We start from the raw sequence: 20,531 nt of genomic DNA, 5'->3' as shown, positions 1-20,531 counted from the left end.
CCACTTCAAAAACATACAAATAAACAGGTCTATAGAGTGTAGGAAATTAAAAAATTAAGAATTTGTTTTAACAGTAAAACTAGTTAAAAAACTACCTGGTAGAACGCTAGGAGTGTAGTTTAACTCTTTGTGGGAAACCCCGGCGGATTTATCAGCTTCACTGTAGGACTGCTTTATGGAAATCAGCTCCTACGCAAACAATTATTGCATATAAATTGTTTCTTTTTCATAGAGATGGCTATTAATATCATTTTTTCACTATACTAAATCAAAGAACGAGTACAGAACAACAGTTGTGGTTGCTTTAGAACAAAAGAGTTTACATTGAATTCCTGCGCCATCTTTAGAACAGCAGCCTTGTGGTTAATTTGTTCCTCAGTGAAGGTACATTTACTTTTAGTTCTGTCTTCCCACATAAAACATGCTTTCAGCGCGAAATGGAGAAACACGTACTGGTCCTAGAAAATGAAACGCTGTTCCATATGAGTATACACATAGGTAGTTTCTACAGCGTTAAGGCGATAAACCTCCATATTGTGACATAATACTTCCCATCGAAATAAACAATAAAATGTAGTATAATTCTAACAGCGTTGCGCAGTGGATTAGAGCGTTAACTACGAACCTGTAAGTCATGACTTTGAATCCCGTTGGGGCTTTTATATGTTTTACCTTTTCAAAAACTTTCAAACATGTTTTTTGGGGGCAAATATTGTAAACTTTGAAAATTCTTAACCAGTGAAAAGATTTTGATTATAATGTACTTTTATTCACAAATGTCCCTTACCACCTTAATTGTTAAAATGTTCACCTCTGATCATTTTTCTTTTGTTATCCACCCAGGGCAGAATGATCATTATGGCATCGATACTCACCACATTCTGAATCATACTCACCACATTCTGAATCATACTCACCACATTCTGAATCATACTCACCACATTCTGAATCATACTCATTCGATCTTTCCTCATTGTTTTGACGAAATCAACGGGGTTAAAGCTGCCATGTGTCCGACCGCAGTGATACATGGAGTCCAGCGCTATAAACGTCCCCGTCCTCCCGATACCCGCACTACAACAGACAGAGTCGGATATGAGAGAGAGAGAGAGAGAGAGAGAGAGAGAGAGAGAGAGAGAGAGAGAGAGCAAGCAACACATCATATACTGATTTCTGAACGTACACAACAATTATATCATTTACTTGTACGTGTACATATCTTCTGAAATGTCATTTTCATTGACTCGGGATTTACCTGCAGTGAACCAACAAAAGACCATGATCCTTCTGTTTGTCTATGACCCGCGCCACGTGTCTATAAAAGGTCACCAGATCTAGGGGGTCGGGAACGCCGTGGTCCGGCCAGTGAGTGTAATGCATTTGAGTGACCACTCTACTCGCCGCCTTCTAAAAAAAATGAACTTTATTTATTTTACAACGATTGATAAGCAAGTTCTACAATTTATATTAATATCTCTCGTTGACACGGATGTTAGCGCGTGGGGGTCATTGGCCTTCTATGTAAAACATCATCAAAATTGCCGATATTACTGAACTTTTAGTGTCCTAGTCGTATAAATACACGATACAAATACACGTGATTCTGTACGTACTGACTTGTGGTGCACCTCCATCTGCCTTATGACGTAACAAGCGTAATGCTTTTCGTTTTGCAGACGTACTATGATGTCTCCATACGTCACTTCCGTTCCTAAATCTGGCCAATACTGCTCACATTTTGTCTTGAGATAGAATAATTTGACTGTAAATGATGACTTGATTTACTTTTAATCTCATATGCACGTCAACAAGCAACGTAGTGCAATGATAAAGGCCGTCTCACAAGTAAATACCCCTCTTTTGACATTCAAATGCATTGTTCACCTATTCATTACTCTAATGTAAAAAGGATGACTGCACTTTGCGCCGGGTTTTGGGCCCTTTTCGGTCACTTCTGTTGCGTTTATTTCTTAACCTTATATCACTTTTGTATATTTCATTAAAGAGTCTTGTCAATTTCTAACATCAATTAAGATTTTGGACTTTGATACAATAAACTCATTCTATGTTTTTCTCCTTAAAACTTTCGAATAGAGAGATTTTTTGCTTATATGCCCTTGATCGAACATAAGATTGAAATCAATATGCATGAGAGGCGGAGCTGATATTATTAGAATAGTACTAAAATTAGAGTAGCATGAATAACAATGCCATGTACAAAAAATTATGTGATCACTTTTTCACCATATTTCTTTCTTTTCTATTTGGTACAAGTTAACTAGGTATTTACTATGGTTTCAACAATAAGACAAGAAGTACAGAAGCTTGACAACTTCGTCCTAGTTAGCACATATCGTCATACCTTACACGTCACGTGATAGAATTTTGTATTCACAAAGTTACCTGAGGTGAGAAATCACGTGGTGGATTATAATATTCAACATGTATCAACCCTTGGTTACTAAGTACAACAGAGAAAGAGAAAGTAAAGAGAAGCAGTTTTTCTCATTTAAACCCTTAAATTTGCGCATGTTTGTCTATTAATCTCCCTTTGACATTACTTAGATATTGCAAATATTCAACTACTGTTGAACGGAGAACAATAGGCAAACATGCGTTGACTATGTATGAAGTCAGTATAAAGTGGGCGCCCTCATTATCGAATGGACATTCAAGAAATCCTGACGACCCTGCCCATGAAAATTTTAATTTATGTTTTGATCATAATTATTTAAAAAAACTATTAAAAATAGTATATAGTTCATGCATGCATTTACTCTGAGACGGACAAGGTGATAATGAGTGTAAAAGTTTAGAGAACATATAACAGCATAGTAAACAAGTGATGTTTCATCAGTTTGGTTTAAATTAATAAAAAACAAAACAAAACATGAATCTAATAGAACCCTTTGCAATTCTATTCATTTAGTCCTACTATTTACAGATACATCATTCATAGTGACGTCTTCTATTCCCACTTTGTTGATTTTTAAGATTAAAAAACAAACAATTTTAGAGTGAGCAATACCTTGCCTCCTTCAATCCGATTGGTCAGCATGACAATTAGTGACACCTCCTCCTGCCAAATCATCAACCAATGATCTACGAGCGTGTTGCTCTTTGGGCCTGCACAAAACATTGATTTATTTACGATAGATTTCAGAATCGACGAGAAAGAAAGAAGTGACGTAGAATCGGAAGTAATGACGGAGAGACTGACCTTGGGATGCTATATATCTTTTATTCCCGTCATAGTCCTATGGATAAAATTAAATCGTTGTTTAAAGTTAATTGTTACAGAACATGTGAAATGGGGAAAAAACTAATGCCAATAAATGTAGAATGTTAAAAATGTTTAGTTTGAATCTACCATGTATTTCAATGCGTCATAAAAGATCTTCCTTAACTGCTAGATGTAGTCGAACACATCAAAGAAATGAACCTGTCCTAGTACTTTTGCACTAAGAACATGTATCTGTATCAGAGACGGGGTTGTTTATTTTTAAAAGTAATCGATTAAATTACAATTACTTTGGATTTTTAAAGTAATCTATTACAAGCTGATTACATCCAATTTTAGTAGTAATCGATTACAGTAGATTACTTTTCCTTTTTTTTTATTATGATAACATTAGATTATATTAACAGTATTTGATTTGTTTTTCGTATTGTTTCTTAGTTAGAATTTTTAATGTTTATGAAAGAAACAATGCAATGTTGACAGCGTGGACTATAATTCTGATATCAAGTTATCATTTTTAAGAAGCTTTTTGTATTAAACTGAATTGTCATTCACGTTTAAATTATGTTTTTATATGTATGGGTCCATTGACTTTTGATATATTAATGTTTTCCTAACCATCTTTTTGGGTAAAGTAAATATCTCTGTGTTTTTTTGAAAATGAAAATGAACAGACATTAATTGATCAATCAAATAAAACACTACTTCCAATTATACAGATCAAACGGAAACCCCTTTACGTATGTAATGCCCCAGTCACACATTCACGGATTAAATGCCGGATTAGCTACGGATGCGATCCGGAATCATTCGTGGCGATATGTATTGGCTCGTGGCTTTTCCGTCTGTTATCGTATCCAAACGTAGCAATACTTGTATAGCTGCGACAATTTTTGAACATGTTCAAAATTCCACTACGGATGAAACCACCGTAGTACTTCCTTAGAAAAACTTACTAAACCGTTTTAGAACGTAGAAGTCCGTTTTAACTCTGTATAAATCCGTAGTAATTCGTATGTATCAATTTGTATCCATTCCGTAGTGCATCCGTACTAACTCCGTATCATTAGATTTTCCTGTGTCAACCGTGGAAAATATTCCGTAGTAGAACCTAGGAGTTGATCTGTGAATGTGTGACTGGGGCATTAATGATTATTTGATTTTCCGGTGTCAACCGTGGAAAATATTCCGTAGTAGAACCGTGGAGTTGATCCGTGAATGTGTGACTAGGGCATTATTAACTGTGTTGACATGTTTTCCATATTTGCACATAGACTGGAAATTGATGTTATTACTACAATTAACACCGTGGTTGACTAGACCTGCTTTGCTATAACGTACGGTACCCAAGCTGACTTTAAACACACTAAATTATCTTTAAAATACACCTCCTTATTCAAACCATATTTAAGGTTGTACCTTATTTACCAAAAATTCTGAATAATTCTTATTTTAACTATTTTGATTTCACCATTGTAATCATAAAAGTAATTAATAATTAATCATGATTACAGACCTTTTTCAGAATAATTCATTCAATTACGATTACTTGTAATAAAAAAATGGATGATTACTGATTACTCATGATAACTCAGCAACCTGTAAACGATTACAGTGATTACAATTACTGACTGCGATTACCCCATCTCTGATCTGTATGTAGAAATAAAGAACCAAGTTCATGTATCTATATATAGTAATAATGTACAAGTACATGTATGTAACAAGAGTGTACTAACTACATGTATTTAAGAAGAGTGTATTAAGTACATTAACCTGTATGAAACTAAACAATTACAAAGTTTGCCCGTATGCAACAGTGAATATAGTGCATTAACCTGTATGTAACAAGAGAGTACAAAGTACATGTACCTGTCTGTAACGAGAGTGTATAAAGTACATGTACCTGTATGTAACAAGAGAGTACCAAGTACATGTACCTGTATGATACAAGAGTGTATAAAATACATGTACCTGTATGTAACAAGAAAGTACCAAGTACATATACCTGTATGTAACAAGAGTGTATAAAGTTCATGTACTTGTCTGTATCAAGAAAGTACCAAGTACATATACCTGTATGTAACAAGAGAGTACCAAGTACATGTACCTGTATGTTACAAGAGTGTATAAAGTTCATGAACCTGTATGTAACAAGAGCGTATAAAGTACATGTACCTGTATGTAACAAGAGTGTATAAAGTACATGAACCTGTATGTAACAAGAGTGTATAAAGTACATGTACCTGTATGTAACAAGAGTGTATAGAGTACATGTACCTGTAAGCAACAAGAGAGTACCAAGTACATGTACCTGTATGTAACAAGAGAGTACCAAGTACATGTACCTGTATGTAACAAGAGCGTATAAAGTTCATGTACCTGTATGTAACAAGAGTGTATAAAGTACATGTACCTGTATGTAACAAGAAAGTACCAAGTACATGAACCTGTATGTAACAAGAGCGTACAGAGTATACGTACCTGTATGTAACAAGAGAGTACAGAGTATATGTACCTGTATGTAACAAGAGTGTATAAAGTACATGTACCTGTATGTAACAAGAGTGTATAAAGTACATGTACCTGTAAGCAACAAGAGAGTACCAAGTACATGTACCTGTATGTAACAAGAGCGTACAGAGTATATGTACCTGTATGTAACAAGAGAGTACACAGTATATGTACCTGTATGTAACAAGAGTGTATAAAGTACATGTACCTGTATGTAACAAGAGTGTATAAAGTACATGTACCTGTAAGCAACAAGAAAGTACCAAGTACATGTACCTGTATGTAACAAGAGCGTACAGAGTATATGTACCTGTATGTAACAAGAGAGTACACAGTATATGTACCTGTATGTAACAAGAGTGTATAAAGTACATGTACCTGTAAGCAACAAGAGTGTACCCAGTACATGTACCTGTATGTAACAAGAGAGTACCAAGTACATGTACCTGTATGTAACAAGAGTGTATAAAGTTCATGTACCTGTCTGTAACAAGAAAGTACCAAGTACATATACCTGTATGTAACAAGAGAGTACCAAGTACATGTACCTGTATGTAACAAGAGTGTATAAAGTACATGTACCTGTATGTATCAAGAGCGTATAGAGTTCATGTACCTGTATGTAACAAGAGAGTACCAAGTACATGTACCTGTATGTAACAAAAGTGTATAGAGTACATGTACCTGTATGTAACAAGAAAGTACCAAGTACATGTACCTGTATGTTACAAGAGTGTATAAAGTACATGTACCTGTATGTAACAAGAAAGTACCAAGTACATGTACCTGTATGTTACAAGAGTGTATAAAGTACATGTACCTGTATGTAACAAGAGTGTATAAAGTTCATGTACCTGTATGTTACAAGAGTGTATAAAGTTCATGTACCTGTATGTAACAAGAAAGTACCAAGTTCATGTACCTGTATGTAACAAGAAAGTACCAAGTACATGTACCTGTATGTTACAAGAGTGTATAAAGTACATGTACCAGTATGTAACAAGAGTGTACAGAGTTCATGTACCTGTATGTAACAAGAGAGTACAGAGTTCATGCACCTGTATGTAACCAGAGCGTACAGAGTACATGTACCTGTATGTAACAAGAGCGTACAGAGTTCATGTACCTGTATGTAACAAGAGAGTACAGAGTTCATGTACCTGTATGTAACAAGAGCGTACAGAGTTCATGTACCTGTATGTAACAAGAGAGTACAGAGTACATGTACCTGTATGTAACAAGAGCGTACAGAGTACATGTACCTGTATGTAACAAGAGAGTACAGAGTTCATGTTCCTGTATGTAACAAGAGCGTACAGAGTTCATGTACCTGTATGTAACAAGAGAGTACAGAGTACATGTACCTGTAAGCAACAAGAGAGTACCAAGTACGTGTACCTGTCTGTAACAAGAGCATACAGAGTTCACGTACCTGTCTGTAACAAGAGAGTACCAAGTACACGTACCTGTCTGTAACAAGAGAGTACCAAGTACATGTACCTGTATGTAACAAGAGCGTACAGAGTTAATGTACCTGTCTGTAACAAGAGAGTACCAAGTACATGTACCTGTATGTAACACGAAAGTACCGAGTACATGTACCTGTATGTATCATGATTGTACAAAGTACATGAATCTGTAACAAGAGTGTACCAACTATGTAAACATAGTATGTTGTTGATTATTACCTCTATGTAGTTAGCGTTGATATAGTCATTTTCACCAGATCTCAGAACTACTCGGGAGTGATCATCTACAGAATACAAAAAAAACCCAGATATTAGAATATCTAGGGAGGGGTTGTGTATATATATGTTAACGTATTCGGGATGAAAATGAATTGATTTTGGAACTCATTTTTAATGGTTTTGACTCCTTTTTCGACAAAACAAGTATCAGCTAGCATTGTCTTTTAGTAAAATTATCACGTACAGGGAAATGTGGTTTTGAACCTGTTCCTTGGCTTGTTGTGTGTTTCCTTGGCTACAGTACAGGCTATATGACTCTCTTCTCCGTAAGGAATATTCTGTAAAATAACACTGTTCGTAAGTCACTATTTATTCCTATAACATTAACTTTGATTTTGTACAAAAAAATTCTAAACGAAGTAGATTTTAACATACATTATAAGAATTTGTTTCAATACAATTATTTGAATTTTTCCTACCACCGACAGTCATGTGAATAGACGAAATTAGAGTTTGACTGATATCTATTTCATATTTCATTAATGAAAAGGGAAATAAAACAAATCAAAACGATGATCAGTAGAACATCACACAATTACATAAACTTATACATGGTACAAAAATAAATAAACTTTTATGGCCATCTATTGTGTCAGTGAAAAATCCATATTTTACCTTAAATTCGTCTAGAAATATTCTGTAGCTGTCTCTTGATTTCACTTTTAAAACATTAGAAATATCTTTCACTCTTATTTCTTTGGAGGTAAGAAAATACGACTGTCGTGGCGTATTAGAGTAAAGTGATGTGTCTCTCTTTACTAGATGACTTTGCCGTGAACTTTTTTCTTCACTCAAGTCATTTTCAAGATCTGCAGAACTATTTGTACCTGCAAACATAATTAATTTATTATACAAAAGTTATTCATATTATAAGGTTTCGGAAGTTATTTTAATCATTTTAAATCCATTTCCGAGAGTCACATCCGTCGACTCTGGATTATGAGTACTAGTATTACTGATTTGTTCTTAATCGCCAAAATTTACTAATCAAAAGGTTAAAGTATCGTAAATTGAAATTGAATTTTTCTTTGGTATAATTCTTTAAAAAATCTGTCATGAGGTACAGATTAAAAGTCGTAAGATTAATTAAATCTTTCGTTGGGAGACAGCATATATTGACTGTGAAGGTAGATGTGAACTAGAACAAGATGTCCCCGTGTTCTTTATCTTACCCTCCCGTTTTATCTTTAAACTTCTCTGATACACAAAATCCCTGTACTCCGGCGTCAACTTTCGTCGAAACCTGATATTGAGAAACAAGGCCAAGATATAATGTTATAATTAGTTGCTCAAATAGTTAAAACAAAATGTAATTTGGTCCAGTATATGTAGTTTGGATTGATCACGTTAAGAACGATAAAAATGTCAAACATTTGTTAGTCATGTGACTCATAAATTCTAATGGACACTCGGTCAAACATGAGGAACAGTGATTTAGAATGTTTTAGAATGTTTTCGTTCATTGGCCGATGCATGGTGTTTATTCTGAAACGAGAAATCTGACCTCATGATTAAAACTATGACGACAGCTACAACAATGGCAGCGAACAAAACTCCGACTACCGAACCGGCAATGCTGCCTCCAGAAACTTCAATTGGGGGGAGCAGAACAGCTATACACCCATTTAAAAAAGAAAAACAAAAAATGAATAAACAAACAGAAAAAAATAGTCATACTGTAGACTTCGATGAAAATTGAAAAGAGATTAAAAGAATTCATTTCAGCGCGACGATATTGCCCGAATTTTCTTCACCTAAACTTGAAATCGAACGATTTGAAGAAGAAAGAAAAAGCAGTTATTTTTCTATTTTGAAAGTAACTAAAACAAAGACATATGAACAGTCTAGTACAGATTTGGCATATCAAACGTTACATAATTTGATCTTATATACATGTATATGTTTATTCGAATAATTTTCTATTTGATACATTTATTTTTTCTTTATTTCTATTGTAAAATTCCTATTTGTATTTTATATTTTGTTTTTGTATCGTATGATTTTTTTTTGTATATGGTTCAATTAAACGATAATTGCCAAGTAGCCTGAAATGAGCGCGTTAATCAGCATCTCGTGATTTGAAGATACATGTAATATCTGAGGTATATCTGAAACCTTTTTAATACTGTATTAGTCAAGTAATGTACATTTGTAAATAGTGGGAATAAGGCATCATTCTTTATGGTAGATCTGATTGTGTACCAACTAGCTGCAATAATGTAGCCCTCTTCGATTTTTTTTATATTTGGTGTTTACTGGAGAGAGCTACAATTCCATAGGATCTCCGTAATGGTGCAGAATTAATTTTTTCATGCGGCTGATTTCGGTGTGGAAAGATCGTTTTTATATTTGACTTCATATAGATCAAATGATTTTTAATTCAAGTTGAACAAACTAACCATATATTAATCAAAACCTGATAAAACGCATCAGCATGTTTACCTTCTTTTTCTGCATCCATGACAGTTCTCGCGTGATTTTATTGTATTTACGAGTGGAGCTTTGATGAGCTTGATAACGTGAATGTCAGTGTAAATAAGCGATCTTACTTTGTTCTATCAATAAAACATCATTAAAGGAAATGCTATATAATGGAAAATTCATATTTGCCGCGTTAAGTATGTTTAAAATAGGGGAATTCCTATATTCAGTTCAAGATCCGCTCCTGAATTCTCATTGGCTGTCCCAAAATAAAACCGATAAAGGTCAGTAAACATGGCGGACAAATTCACTTGTTGTTGTTGACACACACAGTGACACACGAAAAATAACCGATATATGTACTATACTTGATATTTTTTGGATGCATTTATGCCATACTATACTTGATATTTTTTGGATTAATCTATGCCATACACAACTACAATGTTTGAGTTCAGGTAAGAAATACAAAATTAATGTTCTTGTCATTTTTATACGATTTGAGCTGAAATAGTTGCGGGTGTGAATCACTCCCGCACTTGCATCATTACGGAGATCATATGGAGTTGTAGCCCTCTCCCCCCCAAAAAAATCGGGAGAGGGCTATATTATTGCAGCTATTTACCAACAAGTATTAACATCTCCATTAAAGTCAAAGAATGATGCCTTATTTAAAATTTGAATGCAAGATATATAAAGCTATGGTGATATATTTCTTCCCCCTACATGCAATGTATTTATGTCAACATGCAAGTTGTTTCGCTTGTGGTTATAAAAAAATTGCATGTAAACATAATCATTTTGCATGTAAACATAAATATCTTGCATATTTACATAATTAACTCGCATATTGACATAAATAAGTAGCATGTCAATATAAATAAGTCGCATGTTGTCATAATTAGTTGCATCTTGCATCTATGATGTCAAATAAATGATTTTACCCATATGAAAATCAGATTCTCTTAAAAGATCTGTACCTTGCTTGTAGAGATAATTATCTTGCATATTGACCTGATAATTTATCTTGCATGAAACATGCCACCATAATTTGCAGATACTAGTAGAACATTTGCAACGGGTAACTGATACAAAAGGCATTTATTTTTGCTACTAGTGTAATGATTTGTAGCTATAAATGAAAAAATGTAACTAAGTGTACACATACACAGTCATATATATATATATATATGTAAATATTGAAACCAGATTAGAAGTGAGTCACTGTCCAGGCAGTTGTACAAAAGCAGTTATCATTAAGGGGGGCGTGCGGCCATCTTGTACATTTGATAATAAAAATGTGACCATTTCTTGAATTCATTTGGCTTGTTTCTGCAAAAAACTGACTGAACTGTTGTCAAAAGATAAAAAGGCAATAAATGTGACGTTCTACGTGTTGTACTGTATGCAAATTACACATACAAGATGGCTGCAATCCCCCTCAAAACATTATAAAATTGGATTCGGAAAGCTTTTTAATAGAGTACAGTCGTTTTAAAGAGGTTCGTTCCTCTGTTTATGGGTAGCCATTTAGGGTCACCTCTATTCTAGAAAATATGCATCATGTATTGATTCTACTCATAAATTCAAAATTTTATAATGCCAATTAAATTATCTTAAATAAAATATTAAATGAAAAATTACATATTTACAGAGTTTAGTATGGGACTAAATTTTGTGGCGGAAGGTTTTTAAGAAGAAAATGAACATTTTTCATAACCAAGTTGTTTTAGTGTACCGTCACTTTAGCTTCCTTATTTTCAGTGCAAAGAAAATTTCCAGCTGCAAATAGTTTGTGCATTTAGGACATTTTTATTTTGTTACGAAAAACATAATTTTACAATTTTTCAACATTTCTATCGACACATATTGTCAAATTTAACTTTAAAAAGTCAAGGAAAAATGAATCGCAATTTTTGCCTAAAATGAGCTTATTTCATGCCATATCTCAAATTTTACATAATAGACCCATACTTTTTGTTTTATTTTCTGAAATTTTAAAGATTTTTCTGACAAGTTACAATGTAATCTTAATTTGAGAAGAGGTTTGAGACTTTTAAATAAATTTCATTACATGTTGAATTGGTAAAGAATAAAAAAAGCGTTTTATCAGTGCAAAAAGGTCAAAATATCAATTAGGTGAAGAAATTGTAACATTTTTCTTTAGGATAATTTTAATTTTATTTATCTTAAATGGTATATATTTTATTTGATGTCATGGTTCATTCCGATAATAAAATATAGAGGGAAAAGCGATTTATGTGCAATCTGCACTTTCAGTGCAGAAAGGTCATATTAAGTACACCCTACCGCCAAATGAAGCATATAGACCCCCAATTTTTTTTTTGAATTTGGGTTAAGCTATGTGTAGATTTTTAAAAGATATTTTAAAAAACTTAAAGACTATTGATCGCAGGATCCAACGTCCTTAAGAAAAAGGTAGAAAGCAGCCTATGGATACAAAGCTATCAATAAATGGGTTATCAATAAGATTACGTGAGTTTGTAGGCCTCACTTTGATTACAAAGAGGTCCACTCCAACGTACTGCGCAGCCGTGGTCACAACTTCCGTTTGTATGATTGCAAGGGTCGTTGTTTATACAATTCCCACTGCATGGAAATTGACACCCAGTTCCAAAACGTCCCAATGAGCAAGCTACATGTAAAACAAGACGAATGTTTGGGAGCACCTTTTCGTGTGCTTTTCATGTTTTATAGACTGCCATATATTACCAAACCCCGTTGTATTATGTTACATATCCATTAAAAGAAATGCTAATAAAATAATTAAAAGCAATGGATGTCTTTTTCTTCAAACTGTTCTATATATAGTTACTTTTTGGTTTAATTTTGTATAGTCTGTTTAAGACAATAATTAGTTCACACAAATGACAATATGTTACGATCGGAACGAATTCTGATTTATTTCAGGAAATTGGTGTCTTATCAATTTTTTTATCTTAACTTGCTACTTCAGGCTTATTTGGACACACTTCTTATGACAGACTCCTGATTACGAAATAAAGTACGAGTTTTCGTGAATGTTGCAGAATAACCTCCGAGGTCGAGAAATGTTGTTTTGAAATATAAAAGCCGAGGCGTTAGCCGAGGATTTTATATTTCAAACAACATTTCGAGACCGAGGAGGTTATCCTGCAACATTCACGAAAACAAGAACTTTATTTCTATTCTACTAACAGCCCAGTATTTCTACAGATCGTTTCTCCTATAGAGAGACGATCTAGGTCATTTTGATGGCTGTTCCGTGTAACCCCAAAGGTTTTGTTTGTAATGTTTACATGTGTATCGATCAAAGGGAATCACATGCAGACAACATACTTTTTCTTAGGATTTTAATACTCTTCACTTATTTATGAAATATCTTTGAATCACATTCCTAATATTTTAAGGGCAATTTAATACGATTATTACTACTACAGGTTATATATTTTATGTAAAAACACACCGTAAAAATGTGCTAGGGGGTCCTAGGAACAGCCGCATTGATCTCTTAAAAATAAAGATTTGAGGCAATACCCATTGTTTTGACTGGAACTAACACGTGAAATTGACATGGTTTTAAAACTTTTCACGGTTTGAAGTTGAACTTCCACGATCAGTGCGAGACAAATAGGTTTTTCTGATCTGATAATTTACTGATGACGTTCGTGGTATATTGGAGAATAATGTCCGCGGCATCTCTTTGATATCGGCAATAACTGTAGTAGAATGTTATATAATTTTAGACTTGCTGAATTACAGAGCACATCTTTTAACTTATAGAGAGTATGAGCAAATAAGATGATGCGAATGTATGTTGCTTTTATTTTGGATGTGAAGACTTTGCTATGTGTATACCAGTTCTTATCAATTCAATTATAGTTTTGAACTTTTTTTATATAGCGGCTTTCAGTAAAAGTATCTTGGTGAATGTACATCGTTCAAAATAGAATTTTGTAGGGGAAAAAATGTAAATACATGTATGTGTGTGTTGGTATCTGGTATTTTTTCTTCAGTTTCATAGCCGTACCACAACAGGCTTACTTCACAAGTCACTGTCGACATCTTGGTAAACTCACTCACATCCTTTAAGATTGTTTGAAAATTCACCAATCCTCTATTTGTTCTACAGTAGAAAAACTCTTAAAAATGTCTACAACCCCTTACCTCCCTATTTGAACGTTCTCTTACTTTCATTACAGAAGTCGCCGAGATAGCCGGCGTTACAGCCACTGCTGCACTCCCCGGTCTCTATGTGACACAAGCTGAGGAAACAGTTCAGGCTGCAGGCCTCCGTACAACCTACGCCATACCAACCAGGTGGGCATTCTGATGAATAACATTTATATGTAAAATCGTGCAGTGTAGATCTCTTGATCAGACAAAATATTTACACACACGCACATAATCTCTCTCTCTCTCTCTATCTTTCTCTCTCTCTCTCTCTCTCAGCAACGTTTTAAAAGTAAAATTATGATACGATTATTCCAAGGTATTGCAATAAATAAATTCACTGAAAACTCTCATTTCAATCATGTTAAAAAGAGTCTTCATTGTACATTAAAGAAAGTAAAGGTACGAAACTCGCCATCTTAGATTTATAGGGGGTCCTCGGTTCAAGCCATGTTTAAAACAATTTCTCAAACAATTTCTGAAGAGATATCAAAGATGATCAAATGACTTATCCCTATCGTCTGCCTACATTTCTATGCCGAATAATAAACACATCGTTCCGAAATGTGTAGTTAGATACTTGCCAAACTTATCGAAAGAAACGGAAGTTACTTTTGAGTATAAACGTAAATTATACATACAATCACTTGAGATGTTCCAATAGCGTAGGATAAGTCTAGGGAGAGCAAAAAAAAATCCGCGAAAAGAAGCTTATCGTATGCTTTCGGATTTCCTCAATGATTATTGAGAGTTTGCATAAACTTCCATTTGAAAAAATTGCAACCCACAGAAATACACCTAAAATTACCAATTTTAATCATTTTTTTCTTTGGGAACATATAATTAGGAACTTCACTATCCAACAACCGAGCCCCTGTGCGAGTATTGCGATATTCTTAATCCATCGCTGCATTTGCGTCTATACAAACTATAAAAATCGGTACATATATAGGCAAGTATTGAGAAGGTAAACAATTTGTTCTTTTTTTAAATGATAAATCAGAATTCATCAAGGACTAAATGACTTCGAGGACGAGATCTTACGGTCCAAGGAAGCGAATATCGAAAAACAATAGTGATGGAATATTCTAAGATACTAATGCGCGGATCAAGAAGGGAGATCGGGAGGGGGATCCGCCCCCCCCCCGCCCCACCAAATACAATTATCCCTCGAACCCCCCCCCCCCCCCCCCAACCCCCCAACCCCCCACCCTTGGGCTACTTTTTAGATCAGTGCATGCTAACAATAATAGAATATGAAAAAAATAATAAAAATTACATCCCTTACTCGGTCTCAAATCCACTCACCGCAGGCAGGGATAACGTGACCCGACAAGCATTTTGTGCAACCGGATGTGATGTCACAAATTTCACAACCAATACCACAAGACGTGCAGTTTTCTCCATAGTGATTCAACTCACATCCTGGAAATATATACAGTATAAAATATAAATGAATCAAGATGAATGATTGATTGACGTTTAAATTTTTTTTAATTCTACATAAAGTTTTCCCTTTTTTAAAGGGGCATGGTCACGATTTTGGTCAAAAATTTTTATTTTGATTTTTGATTTTTGATTTTAATGTTTACCATGCTTCGATCAGTAATGCATTTTTAATAGGCGATCAAAATTTGAGTGTCATTTGATGAGATATAAGCGAGTTACAGAGCTATGTAAACAAAGCGTTTGTGTATATTTCGAATGTTGAAGTGAAAATTCCAGTTTTAGACCTAGAATAAATGTGTCAATCGTTAGGAACTCTTTATTTATGCTTAAAATGAAAAATATGATAGAAAAACCATCTTTAAAAAGATTTTTACTGGTATATTGAACACATGTAAACAAAAACAGGGCACGAGCCTTGTTTACATTAGAAGAATTTTGAGCCCTGTATCTTGCTTAAGACTAAACGACTGGCACTCAAATTTCATTTGATCATTAGAAATGCATTCTTAAAGTATTGCAAATAATAAAAACAAAAAAATAAAATTTGACCAAAATCGTGACCATGCCCCTTTAAATCTGTGTTCGATATCTAAAAGGGAGTCCAGTCAGACCCCAAATCGTGTCAACTGGTCCATTACAACCTATGTATTTATATGGACCGGAGACATAAATAAATTATTTATGTCTCTGTGTGGACATAATTATTATTTTGTGGCAAATTGTATTGCAAAATAGTTCATTTTATACTCATGTGCACCTTTTATTGTATAAATGATTCTAAAATTAAACAAAAAGTTCATCAAATCAAGTTATACCATAAATTTGGACTTCACATATTTCCAGGATAGTTTGCGGTGACCGGCCTTCATTGTAAAACCAGACGTATCGGGCGATCCGTGGACAGTCATTTGTGGTGACGACAGGAATCTGGGAAGTTCCGTCATGTTGGAAGCAGACGTTGGGCGGGATAGATAACGTATCATTGGACACCCGCACGGAGTAACCCTGTAACCGCACCGTGTTCGTAACCACACCGCCTGGATACAAACATGCAAATCTAAATATTGTAAAGCTGTTTGCTGGATATAATATCAACGGTTTGTTAAGTTTGATAAACACATTTTTTAGAATAAAGAAGCACTTCCCTCCACAAATAGCAAGTCTCCACAGGCGTGCATACTGGGACGGTTATGTTAATACTAGTGTGACATAGGTGTCATCAATGGAACTGTTGGGATTTTTTAAAAATCATTTTTAATTTTCTTTAACCTGCTCTTACATTCTATATCTATACTGATGACAATCATAATTAATGTACCACCAACAAATTGTCATCTACTAGTTTGAGTCCATCACTCACTCGCAACATGAGTTTCCCCTTCTCTTCTTGTATTTTTCATCTTAAGTAACATACATTACTCAGGATATTCATAGAATCCTGTAGTTAGACTCACGATCGTTTCTGTACCAGATCATGACTCGGTAGACGCTGTACTCGGCTCCTAGATCTACCCGCAGCCAGGCTGAGGTCTGGCCCACGTCTGTGTGCGTACAGGAGTCCTCCGCTATCATGTTCAACAGATCCGGCCGACCATCCACGGCTCTGGATGCTACATAGTCTTGGTAAGTAGAGCTCAGATTGGCTTGTGTGATGTTTGGAATCACCAAGGGATCTACAAACAGGAATGTTGGTGTAACCCGTCAGTAAAAGCAGAGAGAGAATGAAAGTTATGTTTGAGTTTTTAGATATGGTGTTTAAATAAATGGAACAGTCTTAAAATATTCATACACACATTTATTATGCTTTTTAGCCGGGCAGCCCTGAAAGCTGAAAGCAGAGTCCTGGCTGTAGGCAGGCAAATCGCCAATGATACTATAAATAGCACAACTTCAAAAGTAAACAAAAAACCGAGTAACTTCAAAGTACTAGTAAAAGCTTCCGCTGTACTAATTAGTAAAACAGATGGCCATGTTTTGTCAAATCTATTGGGTTTTATTTGTTTGCGAATAAATTTAGCGTTGAATTTTTTTCTTTCTTATTAATTACGTGTTTTTAAGACTATATATGCGTTTTGGGCACATATATTCCATGAAATACTTTTCAAAGCATTGGTGTTTGGCTGTCTATAGAAGTAATGAGGGGAAAGGGGTTGATTTTATAACACTTGTTTCAAATTTCAATGCAACTGTTGATTTTTTTTCTCTAACAGGACAGACATATTTTTATTTATAGCCGCTAACAAAACAATTCAGTCGCTCTCTGGCGCATTTCCGACATTAAAAGCATAAAAGAGAGAGAGAGAGAGAGAGAGAGAGAGAGAGAGAGAGAGATTGCCAGTTTTTACTACAAAATATGCCTAATGATACATCAAAAGAGCCTGGCTTTCAGTACTTCCGTACTTTGATTTAGTTAAGTATTCACTTATTCGGGATTTTACAAATGAGTTGTAGATACCATTTACGGCTTTAGTAATTTTGTTTCTAAACTTTGCTACACGTCTGATGAACATTAATGTAATCTGCAATTTTTAACGCCACTTCGCATGAATGCGGGGAAAACCAGCTTTGAAAACAATTTGTTTACAATTTAGAATCGGGGTGTACATGTCTTAAATCAGATACTTCTTGTATCACATGATACTCGTATATAGCATTATTATTCCGATATTGGTTAATGTAGAACGATATGAAGTGTTCATTGTGTAATAAAAATAAAACACGATTTTAGCGTCATTGACACGGTATTAAACGCTATAAAAAATATGCTCCTCCCTCTGAGGGATGCATGTACTGAAAGTGTTTATTTCTACTTTTTTTCAAAAAGTTCTCTATCTGAAAATCCACTTGTGGTTATATCTTATAAAGTAAAGACATGGAACACAACCCCATAAGCTTCATGATGGAAACAAGTTCTATTCGGCTGAACCATATGCGTATTCCATCTTTCAACTCTGATAAAGATATCCCCTTTATTCCCATCCTTGTCACTGGGGCAGTTTACGTTTTATAAACCGCGAAGTCTCCATTTTTATAACTCTTTTTCCTGTGTAAATCATTTCTAATGGTTTTCTAAATATAAAAAAAAATGGTTTTATCGTCAGTTTTTAATACAGTGAATGGTCATCAGATGTTGACATACCGTAAGTCAGAGCCTGGAGAATGGCGGTTAGGAGGAGAAGTGACGTCACCTGCAATCGGTCCATACCATAGCATTCATCGGGCGGCTGAAATATGGAAACATCTTTTTGTTTCAATGAGGTAAACTTTCAAAAAAAAATTAGTTGAATCAGGGTTTTCAAACAAGACAGACTAAATTCATTCAACGGATGTTTCAACGTTATCTTAACTGAAGTATGTGACTGAATCAGTGCTATTCGAATAAGCGGGACCCCCCCCCCCCCCCCGTCCACAAAGCGTTCTTGGTTTGCGTGAATGCTTTAAAATGCTGAAGATTATAAACATTACCTTCTGTGTTGTTATATGGCGTGTTCCTTCCAAAACAGCGATACATGTACTAACAATGTCTGGTACATCATAATCGTCATCCCTGCTTACCACCGGAAGTGATAGACAGTCGCCGGAAGAGGGTAAGTATCTAAGCCTGTGTCATCACTTCCATGAGACACAAGAAATCATATTGACGCAAGCGTCAAATGGGCTGCAAAAAATATAATTGTTGTATGAATCATTGGTTGTTTACATAAAAACACACCACAAAGAAGAAAATTAGAGTTGGTTGTACTAATTTTTATGGTAAATTTTAATATACTTTCAGCAACTTGTTTTGAAGTTTAACATTTTACTATTATCATAAAGAATCTTTCGTTACTGTAAGCATTTCTAACGGAAATTGTATGATCATTGCCATAGTATGAAGTAATGGAGAACACATTGATTTGTACATTACTCTAATACAAAGTTCAACTCATCATTTTTCTCTTGAAAATTATGTATTTCAAACCATTTTGGGTTTTTTTGTTGCATTTTATTGAAAGAAAACAAATGCATTAGTTTAATATATGATTTCAAGGGACCTCATAATAAAATTAAAATTGATTAGTTCAAATTTTCCAGTCAATTCAAATTTTAATTTCTGTCATATTCTTGCGTAAATAATTCATATAATGTCATTTCATGATATTTTATACCACATTTTACATGGAAATATAATAAATACACACGCAAAGTCATTTTATTTGACACGGCACATAGAAATTCAAATATATCATTGATATTAAATTAAATGACATTCAGGTCTTTAGTATTTCAGGTCTTTAGTATGTCCCGTATACCGATCCTGATGCATTGTTTTGAAAAGAATGAAGAACTCCGAACTTTTTTGATAAAGAATGAAGAACTCCGAAGTTTTCCGAATAGATAAAAACGCGCCAAATACCATAATCCACTAAGTATGACCTACTATTCATTTACGAGTAAAACAAAAAATATGTGATATTTTCTAAAAGGCATAAAACATATTCATACATGCAAATTTACTTTAAATTCATAAAAATAAGCATAGTATTAATTCTATTAAAAAAGAACTATCCCGCAGAAACGCGGTAACAACGCAGTAACAATATTTAAATGTGTATCAAATAACGGACCGCCTTCCGGCGGCCCGTAAAAAAGACTAGAGACAGGAGATTATGTCACGCGGGTCATAAAGATCAAGATCAAGACAAGAAGTACATGTAACTGTAATTTATTAGTGAATAAACCGTGACTGTAATTTATTAGAGTATAAGCCGTGACTGTAAGTTATAAGTATATAGAATTGTTAACTTGGCGGTTCTCTAGTCAGATTCAAGACAGTGATGAGGTTTCTTTGTTCATATGCAGTCTATATACTACTACATGTATATATTTGATATTACATAGTGAACCCTCCTTCGGAAATTAACCCCTTGGGATGGCTACCAAGCCCCCCCCCCCCCCCCCAATCCAATAGTGAGTTCCATACCAACAATGAGGCTGCCCCTTTA

The 20,531-nt window shown here is 34.5% G+C and overlaps 2 protein-coding genes across 2 annotated transcripts in view; both read right to left on the bottom strand.

Annotated features, from left to right (window-relative positions):
* The window catches only part of LOC105339402 (receptor-type tyrosine-protein phosphatase alpha), a 102,067-nt gene that overhangs the window by 3,575 nt on the left and 77,961 nt on the right, over positions 1–20,531 (bottom strand). The window lies entirely within an intron of this gene.
* Positions 1,266–19,141, bottom strand: LOC105339410 (uncharacterized). The gene is made up of 16 exons (XM_066068668.1): positions 19,012–19,141; positions 18,686–18,770; positions 17,001–17,219; positions 16,362–16,583; positions 15,406–15,522; positions 14,116–14,253; positions 12,440–12,580; positions 9,008–9,116; positions 8,676–8,746; positions 8,119–8,330; positions 7,688–7,781; positions 7,444–7,508; positions 3,221–3,257; positions 3,029–3,126; positions 1,614–1,762; positions 1,266–1,407 (listed from the first exon to the last, which is right to left on the bottom strand). The coding sequence occupies exons 2-15, from the start codon at positions 18,747–18,749 to the stop codon at positions 1,712–1,714; spliced, it is 1,638 nt and encodes a 545-aa protein (XP_065924740.1). The 5' UTR covers positions 18,750–18,770; positions 19,012–19,141; the 3' UTR covers positions 1,266–1,407; positions 1,614–1,711.

Source organism: Magallana gigas, chromosome 1 (genome assembly GCF_963853765.1).
Source record: "Magallana gigas chromosome 1, xbMagGiga1.1, whole genome shotgun sequence".
Taxonomy (NCBI): domain Eukaryota; kingdom Metazoa; phylum Mollusca; class Bivalvia; order Ostreida; family Ostreidae; genus Magallana; species Magallana gigas.
The sequence above is the reverse complement of the archived record's forward strand: the minus strand, read 5'-3'. Positions and strand labels throughout refer to the sequence as shown.